This window comes from Gigantopelta aegis, unplaced genomic scaffold (assembly GCF_016097555.1).
Source record: "Gigantopelta aegis isolate Gae_Host unplaced genomic scaffold, Gae_host_genome ctg4852_pilon_pilon:::debris, whole genome shotgun sequence".
Taxonomy (NCBI): Eukaryota; Metazoa; Mollusca; class Gastropoda; order Neomphalida; family Peltospiridae; genus Gigantopelta; species Gigantopelta aegis.
In genome coordinates this window covers 1-24,585 of record NW_024534081.1, presented here as the reverse complement: position 1 = coordinate 24,585, position 24,585 = coordinate 1, and the positions used below count along the sequence as shown (strand labels likewise).

The 24,585-nt window shown below is 32.4% G+C and overlaps 1 protein-coding gene and 1 pseudogene across 1 annotated transcript; both read left to right on the top strand.

Annotated features, from left to right (window-relative positions):
* Positions 1-603: 603 nt before the first annotated feature.
* On the top strand, positions 604-3,836 carry LOC121366149 (annotated as a pseudogene).
* Positions 3,837-11,394: 7,558 nt separating this feature from the next.
* Positions 11,395-23,861, top strand: LOC121366151 (mannosyl-oligosaccharide 1,2-alpha-mannosidase IA-like; the record flags this gene model as incomplete). Its single annotated transcript, XM_041490712.1, is given in 13 exon segments — positions 11,395-11,706; positions 11,757-11,972; positions 13,513-13,596; positions 15,399-15,493; positions 15,544-15,667; positions 15,954-16,047; positions 16,172-16,287; positions 16,506-16,629; positions 17,059-17,129; positions 17,132-17,165; positions 17,168-17,229; positions 17,695-17,952; positions 23,791-23,861. Coding segments are annotated over 13 exon segments (1,661 nt in total), but the record flags the coding sequence as incomplete, so codon positions are not given.
* Between the last annotated feature and the right edge of the window lie 724 nt (positions 23,862-24,585).

Sequence of the window (24,585 nt, the reverse complement as noted above, 5' to 3'; positions counted from 1 at the left end):
ATGATCAATAGGTAGACAAATGGATGAATGATAATGATCATTGGTAGACAAATGGATGAATGATAATGATCAATAGGTAGACAAATGGATGAAATGATAATGATCAATAGGTAGACAAATGGATGAATGATAATGATTATTGGTAGACAAATGGATGAATGATAATGATCAATAGGTAGACAAATGGATGAATGATAATGATCATTGGTAGACAAATGGATGAATGGAAATGATCATTGGTAGACAAATGGATGAATGGTAATGATCATTGGTAGACAAATGGATGAATGGTAATGATCAATAGGTAGACAAATGGATGAATGATAATGATTATTGGTAGACAGATGGATGAATGATAATGATCAATAGGTAGACAAATGGATGAATGATAATGATCATTGGTAGACCAAATGGATGAATGGAAATGATCAATAGGTAGACAAAAATGAATGGTAATGATCAATAGGTTGACAAATGGATGAATGGTAATGATCATTGGTAGACAAATGGATGAATGGTAATGATCAATAGGTAGACAAATGGATGAATGATAATGATCATTGGTAGACAAATGATGAATGGTAATGATCAATAGGTAGACAAATGGATGAATGGGTAATGATCATTGGTAGACAAATGGATGAATGGTAATGATCAATAGGTAGACAAATGGATGAATGGTAATGATCATTCGTAGACAAATGGATGAATAGTAATGATCATTGGTAGACAAATTGATTAATAACTTATTAGACTATATTGAGCACTTACTTGTCTAAAGCTGCTAGCATTTCTCTAGTAGCTGGATGTAAAACTAATGGAGTTATCATACATGTCATGAAGAACTTTCTCAAGTGAATGAAACTTTGGAAAAAGTGTTGAGTCAGCAGGATAACAGGAGACAACACTAGATCCTAAAAATGAGAACATACTAAATACATTTATCTGCTGTCTGTTGATCTACTGACTTTCATTTGTGACAGGTATTATATAACTAATAAAAACACTGGGAGCTTCATTATCAGACCCTATTTCAATATTTCCAGACCCTCCAGTAACAGTTAAAAAGACTGCCTTCAATCCTGTAATTTATACAATAAACCATCTGTCCATTTTGTCTATTCATGCATCCATTGATAATCCATCCATCCATTTGTCATACCTTTAATACCAGTATGGTTAGGATGACCAGCTGTTTCTGCAAGTTTTTCTGACCAATCTCGACAGTTTTCTACTAAAATTATTTCAGGATTGGAATAGGGCTGGTCCAGAAAATGCAGCCAAAGAATTGAGATAAGGTTCAGCTGGCCAATATCTCAACAGTACTTCATAATCAGTAGCTTGGTAAGGAATTATTTGATGATAAATTTTTTTTTCGCTTTTTGGTGTACGACGAAGAAATCAAAGCAGCCAATTGATTTGTTTTGAACTATATTGACTGGAAAACAAAAGAGAGAAGTTATAAACAGTTTATTGTCTGCAGCCATTATATAATAGCGTCATATTTACCTTGCAAAAGCCATTGTCTTCTCGAACTGAGCCCCTCCTAACAACAATGTTTATAGCCGCGCCCATTGTTGATCACGCCCCTCGTTATAAACTATGCGCAGTTACGCCCTTAAAATTAACGACCTGTCTAAAGTGATAGAAAAACGAGAATGAGCCACATATATAGAACATTGTCTGTTTTTACACGCTCTCCATCTTTTTTGAGAGCTGGAGTAAGTCATTACACTAAATGATATATATTATATTAACTCTGTAATGCTATAACTACTTAGATCTTAGGACTGAGGTACCAATCTACATCAGCCGAGTACCAACTACCAGTAGGCCTTTTTGGTATTGTATCTTTTGAATTTGTCTATATTTTTTGTAGCCTTTCAAGCTACATAATTGGAGTCAGGTCCTTCACAAACTGCATCCATTACAAGAGATGAGTTTCTTAATATATTATCGTGATATGGTTATGATACGAGAAATGGAGAACGAAGCTAGGAAGTTATATCCAAACTAAAGTTATTCGTGGATTTTGCCATCTTTATATTGGACAGGTATGTTAAGAAAGCTTTAGAATAGGTCACTATTAAACTTTAGACTAGTGAACATCAGTACTTATGACAGTGACTAGGATAGCTACCATTAGTGAGCTCTAGACTATTGAACATCATACTTATCACAGTGACCTAGGATATCTACCATTAGTAAGCTCTAGACTAGTAAACATCAGTACTTACCACAGTGACCTAGGATAGTTACCATCAGTAAGTTCTAGACTAGTAAACATCAGTACTTATCACACTGACCTAGGATAGCTACCATTAGTAAGCTCTAGACTATTGAACATCAGTGCTTACCACAGTGACCTAGGATAGTTACCATTAGTAAGCTCTAGACTAGTAAACATCAGTGCTTGCCACAGTGACCTAGGATAGTTACCATTAGTAAGCTCTAGACTATTGTAAACATCAGTAGTTACCACAGTGACATAGGATAGCTACCATTAGTAAGCTCTAGACTAGTGACCATCAGTAGTTACCATAGTGACCTAGGATAACAACAAGTACTTACTATTATAGGAAGCCTGTGCTGTTGGTATGGAGTCTGTCATAACAAAAGATGATCCTGTTATCACTGCTTATCGTGCCCACGGCTGGACATATACTAGAGGTATACCTCCAAAAGAAGTACTGGCAGAATTGACAGGTAATATCACTAATAATATGTCATGGTATCATATTATGTATTAGGTAAGAGCACTGGTTGTGCAAGAGGGAAAGGTGGTTCTATGCACATGTATGCGCCAAACTTTTTATGGTGGTAATGGTATAGTTGGGCACAGTAACACACTCATTTGTCTGTCTAATGTTATTATTACTGATATATCCTTTGATCATATTCAGGTTCCTGTAGGTGCTGGTATAGCATTGGAGTTACAATACAATGAAAAGAAAGACAATATATGTATATGTCTCTATGGTGACGGTGCAGCCAACCAAGGACAGGTACACATAGATTATCTATTTATTGCTCATTCATCTATACATCCATCTTTCAGTTTATCCATTTATCCATTCATCTATTCATTCATCCATTATAGGTATTTGAGGCTTTTAATATGTCCGCTCTATGGAAGTTACCTGTTTTATTTGTATGTGAAAACAATCATTATGGTATGGGAACGTCAATAGATCGATCATCAGCATCCACTGCCTACTATGCTAGAGGAGATTATATCCCTGGTATATATGTTGAAGGTCAAGATGTACTTGCTGTAAGAGAGGCTACTAAATGGGCAAAGCAGTACATTTTGGAAGGAAATGTAAAGATCTATGCATCAGTCTTTTTTCCATTCATCCATTATTGATCTATTTGTCCATTTTTATGTTATTTATCAATGTTTCTAGGGTCCTTTGGTAATGGAACTGAACACCTATCGTTACTATGGACACAGTATGAGTGACCCAGGAAAAAGGTGTGGTTTTTGTCATTCATTATTTAGATACAATCAGTTCATACAGGGACTCTTTATTTTTATTTAATAATTTAGTTATCGTACTACTGAAGAGGTACAAATATTTCGTAAAGAAAAGGGACCCTATTAAAATGGCTTCTGGTTACATCACTGATAAAAATCTTGCTACTGAAGATGAAACTCAAAGCTATTCAAAAAGAAGTCAAAGAAGAAATCAAAGAAGCTGTTGCTTTTAGTACATCTGGCTCTGAGCTACCAGCTGATGAATTGTATTTTTGATATTTATACTAACACTCCAACTCATTCAGTCCGTGGGTGTGACCCCTTTACATGGGGTAACTCTCAACGTGCTGTACAATAATAAGAAAAATTGTTAATATGTTTTTAGTTTGCCAGATATAACTGTATTTTATTTGTTTTTTAGCAGTAGTGCATAAAATATAAAAAATTTGGAATTACAAAATGTAGGTGTGGTCAGTGTATCCCACTCACCCACGTGTATTGACGACATGGCTAAAGGCCAGGTGTTGTCCATACAGAGTCACGTCGTTCATGGCCCACGTCGGTAACACGGCTGCTACTTTCCCGCTACAGGTAAGTCTCTAAGAGCGCTATACACATCTAATATTGCCACGTGTACTAGTTATTAGGTTATGAAGTAGACGTTATTAACAGTGTTCAATTCTCAAACCATACTGGTAAGTCAGATCATAACTTCCTTATAAGGTAACTCTATATTGTTAATACAGTGACTTGTTGTACTAATAGTTGCTTACTGTTGTCTCTTATTAGGTTATGAACAATTTAAAGGACAGGTGTTAGAAGCAGCTGAATTAGATGTCTTAATTTCTGGACTACGTTTTAATAATTTATTAAAATATACTCATGTTTTAACAGGTTTATATTAGAGGAGGTGACATATTATGTAATGTTATCTAATCACTCCAGGTTACATTGGGTCTACTTCATTTTTAAATCGAGTAATAGACTTGATCTGTGAATTAAAACAACAGAATCCTCAACTTGTCTATGGTAATGTTATTAAGTAGCACAATAGATATAACTAACTGTATTATAATATTACGATATATTGAGATGAGTTTAAAGTTAATGACATACTTGTTTGTTTCATTTACTTCTCAATATATTGTTTGTATAACTTACCAAATTATAATTTACTAAACAAATTATTTTTTAAGCATTTTGTCAAATTGTATTACTTACCAACATGTCCTGTTACATGTGTTACCATGACAACTAAATCCATCTGTATTGTTTCCCATAGTGTGTGATCCAGTTATGGGAGACAATGGGAAAATGGTATGTAGATAAAAAAAACCATTATTACATTATGTTACATTAAATATAGTATGTAACTGATGAGCTCTTGCCAATTTATTGTGAGAAATTAATCAAACTAGCTGATGTTATCACTCCTAATCAATACGAAGCAGAGTAAGTTAAAGGAGTAATACCCCTAGTAATTAAGACTGTAATTATTTTAATATATCTTTTTTATTAAGGTTGATACTTGGGATGAGTATAAAGTCTGAAGCTGATGCACAGTTGGTATGAGTTTATGAAATATTTAGAATGAGTATGACTCTATTATAGGCTGTGGAGACTATTATCAAGAGTGTTAAGTGTGTCATTATTACTAGTGTGGAATTTATTGGAAGAGAAGATGAGCTAGTTCTATTTGCTGGCAATAATGAAGGTTATATAATATTAATACATTATGTCATTATGAGTCATAGTTTTTGTTAATAAGGGTTATATAGTTTAATACATTATGTCATTATGAGCTTTGGTTAACATTATAATCTAATAAATTTTGTCATTATGATCATAGTTTTTGTTAATAAGGGGTTATATGTATAATACATTATGTCATTATGAGTCATAGCTTTGGTTAACAAGGTTATTATAATCGTAATAAATTTTGTCATTATGAGTCATAGTTTTTGTTAATCATAATCACCGTTACTATTATGAAATAATAGATTGTATTGTAGTTACACAAATGTGATGTGACTTGAAACAATTGTAAATAATTCATTGTGCTTTAAGCCAACCTCTAATTAGTTACCATGTTATAATGTTACCTAATAAAATATAGGGTAGGATGAATGATAGGTACATAGAAAATCAGAGGTATGTAACAACTCTCTCTTAACACTGATAGGAGAAAGAGTTCGACTAGCTTATCCCCAAAATTCAAGCTCCATTACTGGTACAGGTGACTATTTACCGCAGTACTGTTAGGTTGGAGTGGACATGGACTACATGTAAACAACATTATTATATCTATTGTTATAATATTTGTTAATAGGTTGCCTGTAAGAAAGCTATCTTAACAATGCAAGCTGTACTGACTCGGACATTAAAGCATGCTCTTGGTAAGTTTGGAGAGAGAGAGAGAGAGAGAGAGAGGGGGAGGGGAGGGAGACAATGTTGTTACTATTTTAATATCTCATGTAGAGTTGTCTGGTGGAGCTAAGCCAAGTCCAGAACAGATTGAATTACAATTAATACAAAGCAAACAAGATATAGAGCACCCACCATCAATTAAGGAGATAGAACTCCAGTCTTCATCAAATAATATGACCAATGGAGTAAAATAAATTAATATTATTAATTATCCTCTAATGCTGACAATAATTTATAATTAGAAAATTCATTTATTTATTAATAGAACGTTGTTATTTTGTTAACTTGTATGTCACATGTCTTATAAACACACACATATTAGTTAACTCTTTATTTTCTTTGTTAGTTTTATTGTATAAGGATCATCATGAACTGAACTAGTTCCTAAAGTCTGCCAATCTGATATGTACCTAAATGAAAATGAAAACAGTCTAACCTCCTCCAGTAGTAAGCAAAGGAAAATATTTTTAATATTTCAATGCTGAGAAGTCATAGAGGTATCATTTTAGTAATCCTTCCAGTTTAAAAGTTTTGTATAACCATTTTTTATGAAACTCTCTTGTTCTAAGATTTCTACAGTCTTTTATAGTATTGATAATGTTAATATAATTGTATTTAAGTTGATAAACTTACTGTTCAAAATCAAGTGTAGTACTCCATTGTATTAAATCATCAATACTCTCTTCAATATCTTCAATCTTGTCTTCTTCCATTACTTCTCGTTCTTGATTTTTGTTGTTCAGAATCTAACGGAGTTGTTTGAAGTGTTCCCTCTGTTCTCTGTTTGAAGTGTTCTCTACAGTTCTCTCTGTAACTGCATGAACAAATGGAATAATGTTGTATGTGTGTGTGTGTGAAATGAGTATACTAACAGTTTTATCATCCATTCTCTCTTTCTTTGTTTTCTTCTCTTGACAATATCTTCTTGTCTATGACACTATTGTATGGTAGGTCACTGTAGTAAGTACTGATGTTCACTAGTCTAGAGCTTACTAATGGTAGCTATCCTAGGTCAATGTGGTAAGTACTGATGTTCACTAGTCTAGAGCTTACTAATGGTAGCTATCATAGGTCACTGTGGTAAGTACTGATGTTCAATAGTCTAGAGCTTACTAATGGTAGCTATCCTAAGTCACTGTCATAAATACTAACGTTCACTAGTCTAGAGCTTACTAATGGTAGCTATCCTAGGTTACTGATGTAAGTAAAGATAACTACTGGGCTAGCTCTTAACTTACCTTCATGTGATGAAAAGGTACAGACTTTGATAAACAACTTGTCATATATTGATCACTAGAGAACATTCTAGATGACTAAAGAGACCAAATATATAATTGCTATTACATTAATTACTGATATAGGTCTCCAGCCTTATTCTCTTGTCTTCTATACCAGTTATCAGTATTTACAGGAAGTATACGAGGATTAGTATTGTGTATATCTTGTCCTAGTTGTCTTCTTTCACTCATAGCTGTGTAATCTCGTGGACTAAATGTGCACATATCAACTATAGTACGAGTAGTGAAGATTTTGTAGTAGATAGTTGGAGGAAACTTGTCCTATGAGAAGAAATGGATACATGAATGAATGGATGGATAGTTGAATGAATGGATGGATAGGTGGTTCCACATACCCCTCCTAAACGAAATCTCACATAACCTCCTGACGCTTTATCAAGGAGCTGTGCCTAGTAATAAAATGAAGTCAATATAATATTATAATATTGTAGTATACCTCTAGTGGATTAATACACTTTAATAGCGAGGCTGGATTGCCTTTTCTGTGAAAATTAATCAGTTCCTTATAATATTTGAACACTTTATAATCCTATAATCAATACATTAATGATGTAATTATAATATGATAATACTATAGTATATAATGTTATAGTATATAGTATTATATATAATAATAATAGTTACATATATTATGATAATATTATAGTATATAATGTTATATTATATGTATTATATATATAATAGTTACATATATTATGATAATACTATAGTATATAATGTTATAGTATATAGTATTATATAATAATAATAGTTACATATATTATGATAATACTATAGTATATAATCTTATAGTATATAGTATTATATATAATAATAATAGTTACATATAATATGATAATACTATAGTATATAATCTTATAGTATAAGTATATTAATAATAATAGTTACATATATTATGATAATACTATAGTATATAATCTTATAGTATATAGTATTATATAATAATAATAGTTACATATATTATGATAATACTATAGTATATAATGTTATAGTATATAGTATTATATATAAGAATAGTTACATATATTATGATAATACTATAGTATATAATCTTATAGTATATAGTATTATATAATAATAATAGTTACATATATATGATAATACTATAGTATATAATCTTATAGTATATAGTTTTCTATAATAATAGTTACATATATTATGATAATACTATAGTATATAATGTTATAGTATATAGTATTATATAATAATAATAGTTACATATATTATGATAATACTGTTTTACTTACACTGTAGCCTCTCCATGTTTGTTGAATGGCTACAGCTGCTGTGTGTCTAGTCCAAACTTTGCGCTAAATAGATGAAATGGACAGATGTAATGAATTGATGGATGAATAGGTTAATAAATGGATACATAATATTACTATATGGATGAATAGGTTAATAAATGGATACATAATATTACTATTATGGATGAATAGGTTAATAAATGGATAAATAATATTACTATTATGGATGAATAGACAGGTAGATGGATGTATGGATAAATTACATAGAGATCAACAAACCTTAATATTCCCTGTAAAGTCAATGAATCCTACAAGACATAATATAAAAAATCATGTTGCCCCTGTCATTATATACTAATTACCTGTGATTTAGTACTAGTACATGAAGACTGTGGTTTATGCAGACATAATATATCCTTTAATTTACTCCTTGTTCTATGACCACGCCATGTCCTTTGTATCTCAATAACAGCTGCTAATCTGGTTTGATCTTCATTCACTGATTCTTCTCTGTTCTTAATAATTTCCTGTAATAAATATGTCCAGTAAATATTGTAAAGTATATAGCTGTTCTTCATTCCTTTCTTTACTACATTATCTCTATCCATTCATCTATCCTAATGACAATGGATGGTACCTTTCTAATTGATGGGCCAGCAATAGCTAAAAGATAGCTTTGATCATTATCACCTGTTGTATTTAAAATTTTAATTCATATTAAATTTATATACTATTTTCTTTACCTGGAAACTTGACATTTATCAATAATGTTCTTACTTCATTCAATTCCATATCTCAAATTGATGCATCCACGTTGTTTAGTCTCCTAGCAACTACTATGTAGGCGTGGTTAATTAATTATTTTCATTATTAAGTTTTTAGTATTAGTGTATTATGTACTAAAACGAGAAAAGGGCGCGGTATTGGGGTGTGGTTATTGTATATGTTCTGTATAGTCAAAGTCACCAACGGCTGAAGTACTTGTCTGAGAAAGAGAATGGTCTGTTGTGTCATACTATAAAAGATATAGTTACCATGACGATAATCAATGAAACAAACATCATACATACCTTAGCACTATGTAAAGCTGACAAGTCATCATCTGACTCCGCCCTTTCTCCACCCACATTTAATCCATTAGTTCCCCTACAAGACAAAGTAATGATGATAATATATTACACATCTATAAGCTCCATAACTATAGCAACTGTAACTATGGCAACCATACCTTCTTAATGGATCAGTTTCAATTAAGTCTTTCTTCTTATCTTTAGATTTTTCATTGGTTGTTGAAGGAAAAGGACCATCCCTACTTGAGCTTCCCTGAAGGATGCTCTCTAAAATGTCTCCGCCTCTTCCAAGACTATCAGATGACTTCAAAAATTTACCATCTAAACTAAAATCATCATGACTGCCTTCTATAGTTTTCACAAGTGGATTAGTATCTAAGGAGATCATGGGTGTATCCAGTGGGTGAGGTTTAGATGTAGTTACAGTATCCAGTGGGAGTGGTTTGGAAGTGGTCACAGCTGAGAATGAAAAAGAGGATGGTTGTCTATAGAGGCTACTGCAGTAGTTGGAGGGGGTGTGGTTAAAAAGGCTGGGATTATTGTGGATGCAGAGGTTGCCATGGTGAGAGAAGGTACAGTAAATGACGGTATTGTTATGTTCTCTGAAATCTGCGGAGGTGAACTTTTAGCTTGTTTAAGTAAACCAAACAACAATGGAGCATCAGACGTTGGATTAAGACCTGCGTCATTAGCTAACTGGTCTCTGCCTTGATATGACTCAAGCTATTAAAGATAAATGGATAGATAAAGATATAAATGGAAAAATAGATAAGCATATGGATACATAGACAAACAAATGGATATACTGGATAGAAATGGATGGACATTAGGTCGAGTTGTAATTAGTTAGGATAAATTGATGAAACAGAAATGAATGAATAAGACAAATGGACAGATACCCATACCACATTGGTTTCAGGATCAAACACAGAACATGTGAAATCAAGTTCAAAAAACTCTAAAAATTCTCGTACAAGACCAGCAGTCATTTGACCTGGAATAACAAGCATATGTCATTTATTTACTAAATGTACTATATTATCCCTAGACTATATGTATTGTATTCAATGTATGTGTATATGATATAATGTATCTACATGTATTTGTTACATATATTTACATGTACATGTACTTGATGTAAATATTTATATATACCTTCTTTGCTCTTTAAGAAGGTTTTGAGTTTATCGTTTCCAAGAGGATGTGGTTTCTATGGTAACAGGATAAATATTATGCAGCAAGAAAGTTTCTCTTACATCTTTTGATTCTTGTTCTTCTAATGCTAAAAAAACACTAGCTCTCAACTGTGCCTGGAGGAGAGATTGTTGATAAGGGGTGTGGCTTGTACAAGGTTCATTAATATTTATACTTTGTTTTTTTTAAAATTTCTATATAAACTTACTCGTATCTTTCCTAGTATGCCCTGAGTCTCTAAGGTCTGTGCTACTAAGTCTCGCAGTTCCACATCTTCTTGTTCTTCGCCCGCCATGTTTCAAAATATAATATGATCACGTGATCTTAAAGTAACTCTAGGCGTGGTTTATTTTAGCAGGGGCGTGCTCCACAGAAGTCCTCAGTTTATAATTGTATCCTATCATAACCGTCCTCTTGATCTTTGTCTACATCAAGAAAGGCCCATTTTCAAGAGGGAAGAGGAAAAACTTCCTCTCTAGCAGCAGATATGTCGTCGTCGTCCCTTCCTCTTTACTATAAACACGGCAGGACTGTGGGACCACCAGGAAGACCCAGATCCCCAGTCAAATCCAAAGAAACTTACCTATTAGTCGCCCTTTTAATAATGTTTATTATAGCGTGGTGTGCTTTAATAACATACTTACCTGAAATCCAAGCCAAAGATTCTACCAGTTTCGAGAATGCGTATAGATACTTTTATTCACAGAGTTCCTCTAAGTAGTAATGTTCAATTGTCCAGTGAATCAACTGTAGATACACCTCATCATACTGACAGCAGTGAGCCACATGTAGCACAAGTCATTCATACTAGTAAAGAAGGTCCGGAAGTTAGTACTTCAAAACCACCCAAAATAAATAGAATAAAAACAGAAAAAACAGTCTCAGACCGAGAGACCCAGAAAACTGAGAATGGAAACTCGAAAGAAACAGGAACACATCCGTCTGATTCCAACCTGTCTGAAACAAGCAAAAGACAAGAAAAAGTTAAACAGGTATCGATCGATATTTTGTTGTGTGGTCACATGATATTATATATTTTAAGATGATCAAGCATGCATGGGATGGCTATTTCAAATATGCGCTGGGAGAAAATGAAGTGAAGCCCCTTTCAAAGAAAGGTCATTCTGCTGCTGTTTTTGGAAGAACTCATCTGGGTGCTACCCTCGTTGATAGTCTGGACACTCTATATATAGCTGGTTTACATGATGAGTTTCATGATGCCACTAAATGGGTTAAAGAGCATTTTCATATTGCAGAGGTAAGTATGTGATACTGTAGAAACCACTCACAAATTCACTCATTGTTTTTATTGAGAACACTTGTTCTAGTCCCATACTAATACTTTAGTGTATATATGAGGACACTTGTTCTAGTCCCATACTAATACTTTAGTGTATTATACAACCTCTATATTGAGGACACTTGTTCTAGTCCCATACTAATACTTTAGTGTATTATACAACCTCTATATTGAGGACACTTGTTCTAGTCCCATACTAATACTTTAGTGTATTATACAACCTCTATATTGAGGACACTTGTTCTAGTCCCATACTAATACTTTAGTGTATTATACAACCTCTATATTGAGGACACTTGTTCTAGTCCCATACTAATACTTTAGTGTATTATACAACCTCTATATTGAGGACACTTGTTCTAGTCCCATACTAATACTTTAGTGTATTATACAACCTCTATATTGAGGACACTTGTTCTAGTCCCATACTAATACTTTAGTGTATTATACAACCTCTATATTGAGGACACTTGTTCTAGTCCCATACTAATACTTTAGTGTATTATACAACCTCTATATTGAGAACACTTGTTCTAGTCCCATACTAATACTTTAGTGTATTATACAACCTCTATATTGAGGACACTTGTTCTAGTCCCATACTAATACTTTAGTGTATTATACAACCTCTATATTGAGGACACTTGTTCTAGTCCCATACTAATACTTTAGTGTATTATACAACCTCTATATTGAGGACACTTGTTCTAGTCCATACTAATACTTTAGTGTATACAACCTCTATATTGAGGACACTTGTTCTAGTCCCATACTAATACTTAGTGATTATACACTTGTTCTAGTCCATACTAATACTTTAGTGTATTATACAACCTCTATATTGAGGACACTTGTTCTAGTCCCATACTAATACTTTAGTGTATTATACAACCTCTATATTGAGGACACTTGTTCTAGTCCCATACTAATACTTTAGTGTATTATACAACCTCTATATTGAGGACACTTGTTCTAGTCCCATACTAATACTTTAGTGTATTATATAACCTCTATATTGAGAACACTTGTTCTAGTCCCCCATACATACTAATACTTTAGTGTATTATACAACCTCTATATTGATGTATTTACTGTAGAGAGGTCATATTACAGGGATATCTATATGTGACACAGCTGTGTCATATTGTGGTTGGCGTGTCATGTTGAGGAAAAGTATACTTATATGAATTGTTTTGGTAACTTGTTTTCTTGTTAACGACTGTTTTGTAATTTGATTAACAAATTTAACAGAATTTTAATTACTTTTTAATTATATCAATGAACTATATTGCCAATGAAAAATAAATACTCTTGTTATCAAATTTTAATATTGTAATCCAACTATATTGCCCATGTAATGCAATAATGATGATTAATATCAGATATATTTTATACAAAGTTAGATGATGTCCCATTAACATTAAGGTTGTGTTAAAATGTACAAAATTTCACACGTATCTCATAATTTGAAATGGATATCTATACATATTTTTTTTAGGTAGCATCGCAAGTTTCTTTCTTTGAGTTTAATATTCGTTTCATTGGTGGATTCCTTAGTGCTTACGCTCTTAGCGGAGAAGAGGTAATAACATTATTATATTGTAAACTAAAGACAATTGATTTATATGTCGTAGTTTAAATAAACAATGAGTACATTTACCTTCATTGTTGTTGTCTTTTCTTGTTTACTGAGTAGAATAGTTAGTAAATTGTTAGTAAATTATTAGTAAATTATTAGTAAATTATTAGACAAGTTGTATACATTTTCATGTACCTTTCTTATGCCAAAATACACTCTATTTAATGCACATTGTCTTAATAATGGGTTGTTTTGTGTGTGTGTTGTGGTTGTTTACTCGCGGAGAATACAACTATTACGTTTTCTGAATGATCCAATCTCATAAGATGACATTACATCGTTATGGCAATATCTTAACAAATAGTTCTATAATAATTCTATTATGGACATGTTTTATTGTTAACATTATTATATAAAGAAACTACATCATGTACTTTGATCTCATCAGTTTGTGTTCTTGTAAATGATGTGCATTGCTAAGTGTTTAAACAATAATGGAGTCTCAGGAAGAACATTGTGAAATAAAAAGACGACCTCTATATTGAGGACAGTTGTTCTAGTCCCATACTAATACTTTAGTGTATTACACAACCTCTATATTGAGGACACTTGTTCTAGTCCCATACTAATACTTTAGTGTATTATACAACCTCTATATTGAGGACACTTGTTCTAGTCCCATACTAATACTTTTAGTGTATTATACAACCTCTATATTGAGGACACTTGTTCTAGTCCCATACTAATACTTTAGTGTATTATACAACCTCTATATTGAGGACACTTGTTCTAGTCTCATACTAATACTTTAGTGTACTATTTGATGTTTTATTGAGGACACACATTGCTATGGATACCTTATAAAGACCACACATTCAAATAATGAGCACACAGTGTTGTAATGAATTAATATTACATTTTAGAACTGACATTAAACACACTAATGTCAATGTTATGACTATAATAATTCCCTTACTATAATTAACTTACTTTTGTAGGAAAAAAAATAAACAATATATCGGTGTTTCCTTTCATAATCTTTATAACATCACCGACATCAGGTGTACAAAAACCACAAAAAAAATAATATGTTGCATTATATACACAATAATACTAGGAAATCCACAAATAATACTATATTATATTATATACACAATAATACTAGGAATCCACAAATAATACATTATATTATATACACAATAATACTAGGAAATCCACTAATAATACTATATTATATTTTATTATATAAAGATTCCTGACATTCTAGTGGTCATGTATCAAATATGACTAGGAACCCCAAGAATTTAATTAGGTTGGCTTATCCTGTGAATTCCTGTTTAATGTATCATTAAAAGATTGTACTATCAATTTGCTCTTTATTAAAGGAATTGTATTGACTTATAAATAACAAATTGTTATTCACTATTCTGATAGTATCCTTACTAAGTAAACAGACTGGACTAGCAGCTGTTACTATTCTTGTCCTTTGTACTAATAGTACAATTCCTTTTAAACAATGTTATTACTACAACTATACAAACCACAATTTGTCATCAATTTGATCTATTGTTTAAACTTTATTACATGTTTAACAAACAAAACTTTGTAGTTACAAGAAAACTATTAATCATGTTGTGTTTTATTGTAAGTAATAAACTCTCTCTCTCTCTCTCTTTCTCACTCTCTCTCTCTCTCTCTCTCTCTCTCTCTCTCTTTCACACTCTCTCTCTCTCTCTCTTCTCTCTCTCTCTCTCTCTCTCTCTCTCTCTCTCTCTCTCTCTCTCTCTCTTTCTCTCTCTCTCTAGATATTTAAACAAAAAGCTCTTGAACTAGCAGACAAAATGATGCCTGCTTTTAATACTCCAAGTGGGATTCCAAAGAGCTTAGTCAACTTAAAAACGTAAATGATCATATGTTTTGTCACATGATCATGTAATTTTTTCATTGTAGTGGTGCATTAAAGAATTGGGGGTGGGCATCAGGCAAATGTTCAGTGCTATCAGAGATTGGAACGTTACAATTAGAATATCAATATTTAACAATGTTAGCAAAGAAACCGATTTATTTAGACAAGGTACAAAGTGATAATAAAATAGAAATAATGTTAGAGTGAGGATGGATCCTCTTCAATTTTTGTATGCTTTGTAAATAGTAATTAAGACTTGAGCTCCCTGTACAAGATATAATTGACCACACCCTCATGAATAAGTAATTAGCTGTTCACTTTATCCTGTGGGGATGTTCAGTGTCTTTGCCTGTAATATCGATATAATACATGTACTATAATGATATAATACATGTACTATAACGATATAATACATGATATAACGATATAATAATGATGTTCTATAATATTGTAGGTACTGCATATTCGTAAGTTACTCAAAGATGCTCCCAAATCAGATGGTCTTTATCCTAACTTTATCAATCCTGATAATGGTCGATGGGGAACTAGTAAGTAGTACAATATATGAATTCATTCTGAAGATACTTTTAAAATATCATTATATTTATTATTTCTCACTTTTTTAATTTTTTTTAAATTGTACTTTTTGTTTAAAATTTTTTTTTTCTATAGAGCATATATCTTTAGGAGCTCTTGGTGATAGTTTTTATGAGTATCTCCTTAAGGCGTGGTTAATTACAAGTAAACATGACATAGAAGCTCGTGATATGTTCTATAATGCCATAGAGGTAAATCAAATTAATTAAGAGGTAATAATAATAATTATTATATTATGTTATATTAGGCTATTGAGTCCAAACTGTTTCAATACGTTTTAAATAATAAATTCTTATTAGTCAACGATTTAAGAAATGGACGCAAAGATGGAAAAATGCAACATTTGGTATGTTCTCCTTGTACTGGTAAATATAGTCGTAACATAATCTCCTTTTCTTTCTTTGACCAGGCATGTTTTTCAGGTGGTATGTATGCATTAGCCTCAGTACATGCTATTAATGGTAAATCTAAACATTACATGGATATTGCTAAGAATATTACAAGAACTTGTCGTGAGTCATATGTACAAACAGGTCAGTTATCCCATAGGGGACTAGCAAGTAATTGGTATTTAATATCGCTGTTAATTAGTATATTAATTAGTATATTATACATGTAATAATAATAGAGTTTATGGGACATACCCTTGTGTGATCTTGAGGTCTAAAATGATGTTTGGAACTATGGCAATAGTGATATAATATCTATACATTGATATAGTTGTTGAGGTTAATATTATAATATTAATTGTTTTTTATATGTTATCAATAATATTAACCTCATTTTTTTTATGTACACATCTAATGTTTGTTTTAACGATAAGATAACTTTAAATTGGACATCATTTGTAATCTTTTTAGAGTTTCCTTGTAGTCTTTTTAAAATTTCCCCTTTTAAATCTCTCTCTCTCTCTCTCTCTCTCTTCTCTCTCTCTCTCTCTCTCTCTCTCTCTCTCTCTCTAGGAAGCAATTTAGGTCCAGAAGCATTTCGTATGGATGGCTCAGGAAAAATTAATAGCAGAAAAAATGAGAAGATGTGTATCTTTTACGTCCAGAGACTGTGGAATCATATTTTATTTATGGAGACTAACAAAGGATCCTATGTATCGAGAATGGGGCTGGGATGTTGTAAAGGTATGTTTGAGGATAACAGTGTTTGCTAATATCAGTTTGAGGATGGCAAGTTACTGGTATTGGACCATAGATAACTTATTATACTTGTACAGGTTTGAGTATGAGTTGGTATGGGTTTGAGGATGCAAGTTACTGGTATTGGACCATAGATAAACTCATTATACTTGTACAGGTTTGAGTATGAGTGGTATGGGTTTGAGGATGGCAAGTTACTGGTATTGGACCATAGATAACTCATATACTTGTACAGGTTGAGTATGAGTTGGTATGGGTTGAGGATGGAAGTTACTGGTATTGACCATAGATAACTCATTATACTTGTACAGGTTTGAGGATGAGTTGGTATGGGGTTGAGGACAGATGTTGCTTTAATATAGGTTTGAGTATGAGGATGTATTTAGGAATGGGTTTGAGGATATATAAGAAGCTCAGAACAATGAAGCTTATCAAATTCTCATTGTTTAGGCTTTGGAATCACACTGTAGAGTTGATACAGGAGGTTACTCAGGTATCAAAGATTCTTATAGTGGAGAAGCACCAAAAGATGATGTCCAACAATCATTCTTTATTGCTGAAACATTAAAATATCTTTATCTTCTATTTTCTGATGACTCAGTAATATCACTAGATAAATGGGTGTTCAATACTGAAGCTCATCCTCTGCCATTACTGGATAATTTTCCTACTAATATGCCACGCCTTTCAAATAACAATACTGTTTCTGTATAATTAGAATATTGGAAGTATTAATAATTATTATTGATTTATTAATTATTTAATTGTGCTACTTAAATATTAATTAATTTTTATTGTAATTTCTAATTTCCTGCACATACGATCTCCAATGATGTCTGTTCTATGTACCTTTCTCAACAATTTAAAATAATATTATTTACTTATGGGAACTTATATTATAATATTGTAAATTTATTTCAGAAAACTCTTCGTAACAAGAATAATAGTTTAAAATCATGACCTGTACGTACAGACCACGTGGTCTCTGGGCCGACTGCGCGAAACGAGGAAAATTAATTAACTATTTATCACAAGAAAAGGAATTTAACAAATAGTTCATCTTATTACTTAGACAAATGATGTCCTCTTCTTCTACTCTTCCCCTCTATTATAAGCCTAGAGGAGTAGGGACGGCAGCTGTACCTCCTGTTCCAGGAAGACGCAGTACATTGACCATATTTTGTAGTCGTTCGTTATATTTATAATAGTGAATTAGCCCTTGTCACTTACAACTATTCGTATAGTTCTACCGTGTCTATAAAATATTCCAGGAAGCCTGAAAATGTATTCAAACATAGAATACCTCATGCTATTATGAGCTCTGGACCTTCAGAAAAACCTTCTATAATGATACATCATGAGTCAGCATCTCAGGACAATAGAGTAGATATGAAACATTCTGAGAAAGCTCCGATAATGATACATCGTGAGTCAGCATCTCAGGACAATAGCGTAGATACCAAACCACACCCCATTGACAAAGTCCATGAAGGAAATCAATCTCAAACAAGTTCTATTAGTCAAAAATCAAAGCTTAAAATCATGAACTCTAAGAAAGACGTGACATTAAGCACTAAACAAGGTATCTTAACAAAAACACAGGAGAGACAAGCTAAAGTTAAGGAGGTATGTTCCAATAATACATTATGAGATACTTTAGTATATAAAGGTATCTACATATACAATAATCATTATTTATTGTCTATAGTATTAATTATAATTATATTAATTATAATTATTATATTCTAATGTAAATGTATATTGTGTCTTACACTTCATGTTTAATATGATATCCATAGGTGTAGGAACAATTTTGTCATTGGGGGGGGCACATGCCCCCCTGTGCCCCCCCCCCCCCCCTCCCTGTTCCTATACCTATGATATCATATATTATGTTATATGAGGGACTTTAGATTTAGTTCATAGTTGGTTTCTAATTAAAGCTCCTATTAATTAAAGGAATATTAATTTGAAAAATGGCTCTATTTTAATGCTGCATCTGTTAAAATGACACACACATGTGACTTAATTCATTGTGTGCAACTAAATCTCTACATTAAATAATAATATATAAAATTATAGAGACCATTAATATAACCTAAAGATATAATCTTAATATAATCTTAAGATATAATCTTAATATAATCTTAATATAATCTTAATAATCTTAATATAATCTAATAATCTTAATATAATCTTAATAATCTTAATATAACTATTACTATTCTAGATGATCAACATGCTTGGGATGGTTATGTAAAATATTCAATGGGAGAGAATGAACTTAAGCCATTGTCCAAGGAAAGAAATCCAAATAGTATTCTTGGTAATTCTCGTTTGGGTGCTACCCTCGTTGATAGTCTTGATACATTGTATATTGCGGTCTCCATGAGGAATTTTATGTTGCAAGGAATTGGTTAAGGATCATTTTAATATTGAACAGGTAATGAATGAATCTTAGTAGGTTTAGTAGACAGATCAATGGACAGATTGACAGATCAATGGACAGATAGACACGATCAATGGAGATAGACATATCAATGGACAGACAAATAGTCAAGGACAAATAGATCAATGGACAGATAGACAGATTGGACAGACAAATAGATCAATGGACAGATAGACAGATCAATGGACAACAAATAGATCAAGATAGACAGATCAATGGACAGACAAATAGATCAATGGACAGATAGACAGATCAATGGACAGATAGACAGATCAATGGACAGACAAAAATAGATCAATGGACAGATAGACAAATCAATGGACAGACAAATAGATCAAGATACAGATCAATGGACAGATAGACAATCAATGGACAAACAAATAGATCAATGGACAGACAGATAGATCAATGGACAGATAGACAGATCAATGGACAGATAGACAGATCAATGACAGACAGATAGATCAATGGACAGATGGACCGATCAATGGACAGACAATAGACAACTGATACACTGATAAACAGAGAGATAGATGGATAGAGAGAAGTTACAAAGTACTATTATAATTAAGTGTTAATCATTTAGGTATCTACTCATGTCTCTCTGTTGAATTTAATATCCGATTTGTTGGTGGATTTCTCAGTGCCTATGCTCTTAGTGGAGATGAGGTTAAAAATTGATATAATATTTTATTATTATTGTCTAGTTTTATTCTCTAGTTATTTAAAGAGAAAGCTTTTGAAGTAGTTAACAAATTTCTACCAGCTTTTAATACTCCTACGGAATCCCTTATAATTTAGTGAATTTGAAAACGTAAGTGATCACATGATTATCATATGAACTATGTCCTTTGTCATGTGATTATAGTGGTAATGCAAAAGAATGGCCGTGGACACATAGATTTTCTATTCTCTCTGAAGCTGGAACTCTACAATTGGAATATCAGTACTTGACTTATTTATCTAAAAAATCCACTCTACCTAAATAAGGTATGTAGCACCACAGTGACATAGAATAGCTACCATTAGTAAGCTCTAGACTAGTGAACATCATACTACTTACCACAGTGACCTAGGATAGCTACCATTAGTAACCTCTAGACTAGTGAACATCAGTACTTACCACAGTGACCTAGGATAGCTACTATTAGTAACCTCTAGACTAGTGAACATCATTACTTACCACAGTGACCTAGGATAGCTACCATTAGTAAGCTCTAGACTAGTAAAACATCAGTACTTACCACAGTGACCTAGGATAGCTAACCCATTAGTAAGATCTAGACTAGTGAAACATCAGTACTTACCACAGTGACCTAGGATAGCTACCATTAGTAAGCTCTAGACTAGTGAACATCATTACTTACCACAGTGACCTAGGATAGCTACCATTAGTAACCTCTAGACTAGTGAACATCAGTACTTATCACAGTGACCTAGGATAGCTACCATTAGTAACCTCTAGACTAGTGAACATCATTACTTACCACAGTGACCTAGGATAGCTACCATTAGTAAGCTCTAGACTAGTGAACATCAGTACTTACCACAGTGACCTAGGATAGCTACCATTAGTAAGGTCTAGACTAGTGAACATCAGTACTTACCACAGTGACCTAGGATAGCTACTATTAGTAACCTCTAGACTAGTGAACATCATTACTTACCACAGTGACCTAGGATAGCTACCATTAGTAAGCTCTAGACTAGTAAACATCAGTACTTACCACAGTGACCTAGGATAGCTACCATTAGTAACCTCTAGACTAGTATAACATCAGTACTTACCACAGTGACCTAGGATAGCTACCATTAGTAAGCTCTAGACTAGTGAACATCAGTACTTACCACAGTGAACTAGGATAGCTACCATTAGTAAGCTCTAGACTAGTGAATATCATTACTTACCACAGTGACCTAGGATAGCTACCATTAGTAAGCTCTAGACTAGTAAACATCAGTACTTACCACAGTGACCTAGGATAGCTACCATTAGTAAGCTCTAGACTAGTGAACATCAGTACTTACCACAGTGACCTGGGATAGCTACCATTAGTAAGCTCTAGACTAGTGAACATCAGTACTTACTACAGTGACCTAGGATAGCTACCATTAGTAACTCTAGACTAGTAAACATCAATACTTACCACAGTGACCTAGGATAGCTACCATTAGTAACCTCTAGACTAATAAACATCATATACTTTTACCACAGTAACCTAGGATAGCTACCATTATTAAGCTCTAGACTAGTGAACATCAGTACTTACCACAGTGACCTGGGATAGCTACCATTAGTAAGCTCTAGACTAGTGAACATCAGTACTTACTATAGTGACCTAGGATAGCTACCATTAGTAACCTCTAGACTAGTAAACATCAATACTTACCACGGTGACCTAGGATAGCTACCATTAGTAACCTCTAGACTAATAAACATCAATACTTACCACAGTAACCTAGGATAGCTACCATTATATAAGCATCTCTAGACTAGTGAACATCAGTACTTACCACAGTGACCTAGGACAGCTACCATTAGTAAGCTCTAGACTAGTGAACATCAGTACTTACCACAGTGACCTAGACAGCTACCATTAGTAAGCTCTAGACTAGTGAACATCAGTACTTACCACCCCTTGACCTAGGATAGCTACCATTAGTATCAATATTTATCACAGTGACCTAGACCAGAGTAGTAATGTTTCATTTATTGTCATAGGTATTACATATTTCGTAAATTACTCAAAGATGCTCCCAAATCAGATGGTCTTTATCCTAACTTCATCAATCCTGATTACATTAGGTCGATGGGGAAACAGTAAGTGTTCAAACAAAATGTCAACATCTTTTATAATTTATTCATCATTTTTTTTATAATTATATTCATCATCATTTTTTAGAGCATATATCTTTAGGAGCTCTTGGTGACAGTTTTTATAATATCTTATTAAGGCGTGGTTAATTACAAGTAAACATGACATAGAAGCTCATGATATGTTCTATATGCTATAGAGGTAAGTTGTATAGACAATTATTATCATTACTACTTATTGTTATATTATTATAGGCTATGGAACCTAATTTATTTCTGTTATGTTTAGCCACAAGAGATTCCTGGTAGTTAGTGATATTAGGAGTGGTCATAGAGAAAATAAAATGCAACACTTGGTATGTTGTAATACCTGATATATATAAAATATTACAATTTTATTATATAATTGATTGTTATGTTCTAAAATTGTCTAATAATGTTTATAAGTGACCTTTCTTATTTTTTTCTTTGTCTCATGACCAGACATGTTTTTCAGGTGGCAGGTATGCACTGGCCTCAGTACATGCTATTAATGGTAAATCTAAACATTACATGGATATTGCTAAGAATAATTACAAGAACCTTGTCATGAGTCATATGTACAAACAGGTTTAGTCTATAAACTGTATATCAACTTAGTTTATTAATAGTTATAAATTAGTTCATTTTTTAATAGTTATTAATATTAGTGTTCATTTTAATAGTTTATTAATATTAGTTCATTTTAATAGTTATTAACATTAGTTCATTTTTAATAGTTCTGTATTAATGACCTGTTATTGTTCATACTTGTGTCACAAGGTCATAGCGGATGTTATACTCTGTCCAGAGTTGAGAAGAGCCACCCAGATATGTCAATAACTTTTTTCAATGAGGTGCTCTTCTCACTTGGACAGAGTATAGTACTATATTTAGACTTTTATAATAATATGAAGTGTTAATACTACAGTAGTTATATTATAGTCCAATATCAGTTTAACTAACTATATATGAAATAAAACTATGTGACAATATCAAACTTTTAGGTCAGCAGACTTTGATATTGTGTAACTGTAACTTATAGCTATAGTGCTGTCCAAAATGTAATATATCAATTATAACTTGTTAATTAATACTGTTTACTATAGTAGAACGTATGTTTTTTGTCTTTTGTTTTAGAAAGTAGATTATAGGAGGTGATTTCATTTATCTTTGATCATTTGTAGTAGAGTGAGTAGTCCAGAAATGAGGGAAATTATATTCTTCGTCCAGAAACTGTAGTATTTGGCATTTTTTATTTCAGGTGGAGATTGACTCACATCCCAAGTATCAAAAGAATATACAAGAACATGAGGGAATTGGCAAGTTGTACAGGTATGGGTTATTTTGAGGATGATAATTTGTATTGGTATGGGTTTGTGGGATGGCAGGTTTTCTCCTGAAATAGTGTAGAATATTAATAAGTAAAGTGTTTTTGAGTAATGGTCTTGATATGTGATATATCAAACTTTTAGAAAATGACCTTTTTGTGGGGTGCTTATATACAACAGACTGTTTATTACCACAAATGATATATATCATATTTAATTTGGTGTATCCTGTTTTTCTTAGAGTCTAGGCCATTAGAACATGGGGTCGCAAGTGTACTCATTGTAAAGTTGATAGTGGGTGGATATTCTGAATATTATAATAAAGAGAAATGTCTATAGTTCTAGAAAATTACCTTTTTTCCAAATAAGGATGACATACTGTTTCCTTAACAATCAGTGGTGGTATTCTTGGATATTGCTGAAACATTAAAATATGAACATTTATCTTCTATTTTTCTTGATTGACCTCAGTATATTCACTAGATCAAATGGATGGTTTACTACTGAAGTCATCCGCTACCAATATTAAGAGTTTTTCTCCCTACCAACTTTTCTGATCCATTTTCCTGACAGTCCCAAAACAAACATTACTGTAAATATTATTTATAATATAAATATCTTTGATTTTTTTAAAATTTCTTTATTTCATATTCCTAATTTTTAAATTCATCATTTGAGATAAAAAGAGTTTTTAATGAAAGTATATTGAGAAGGCATTGACAGTTATT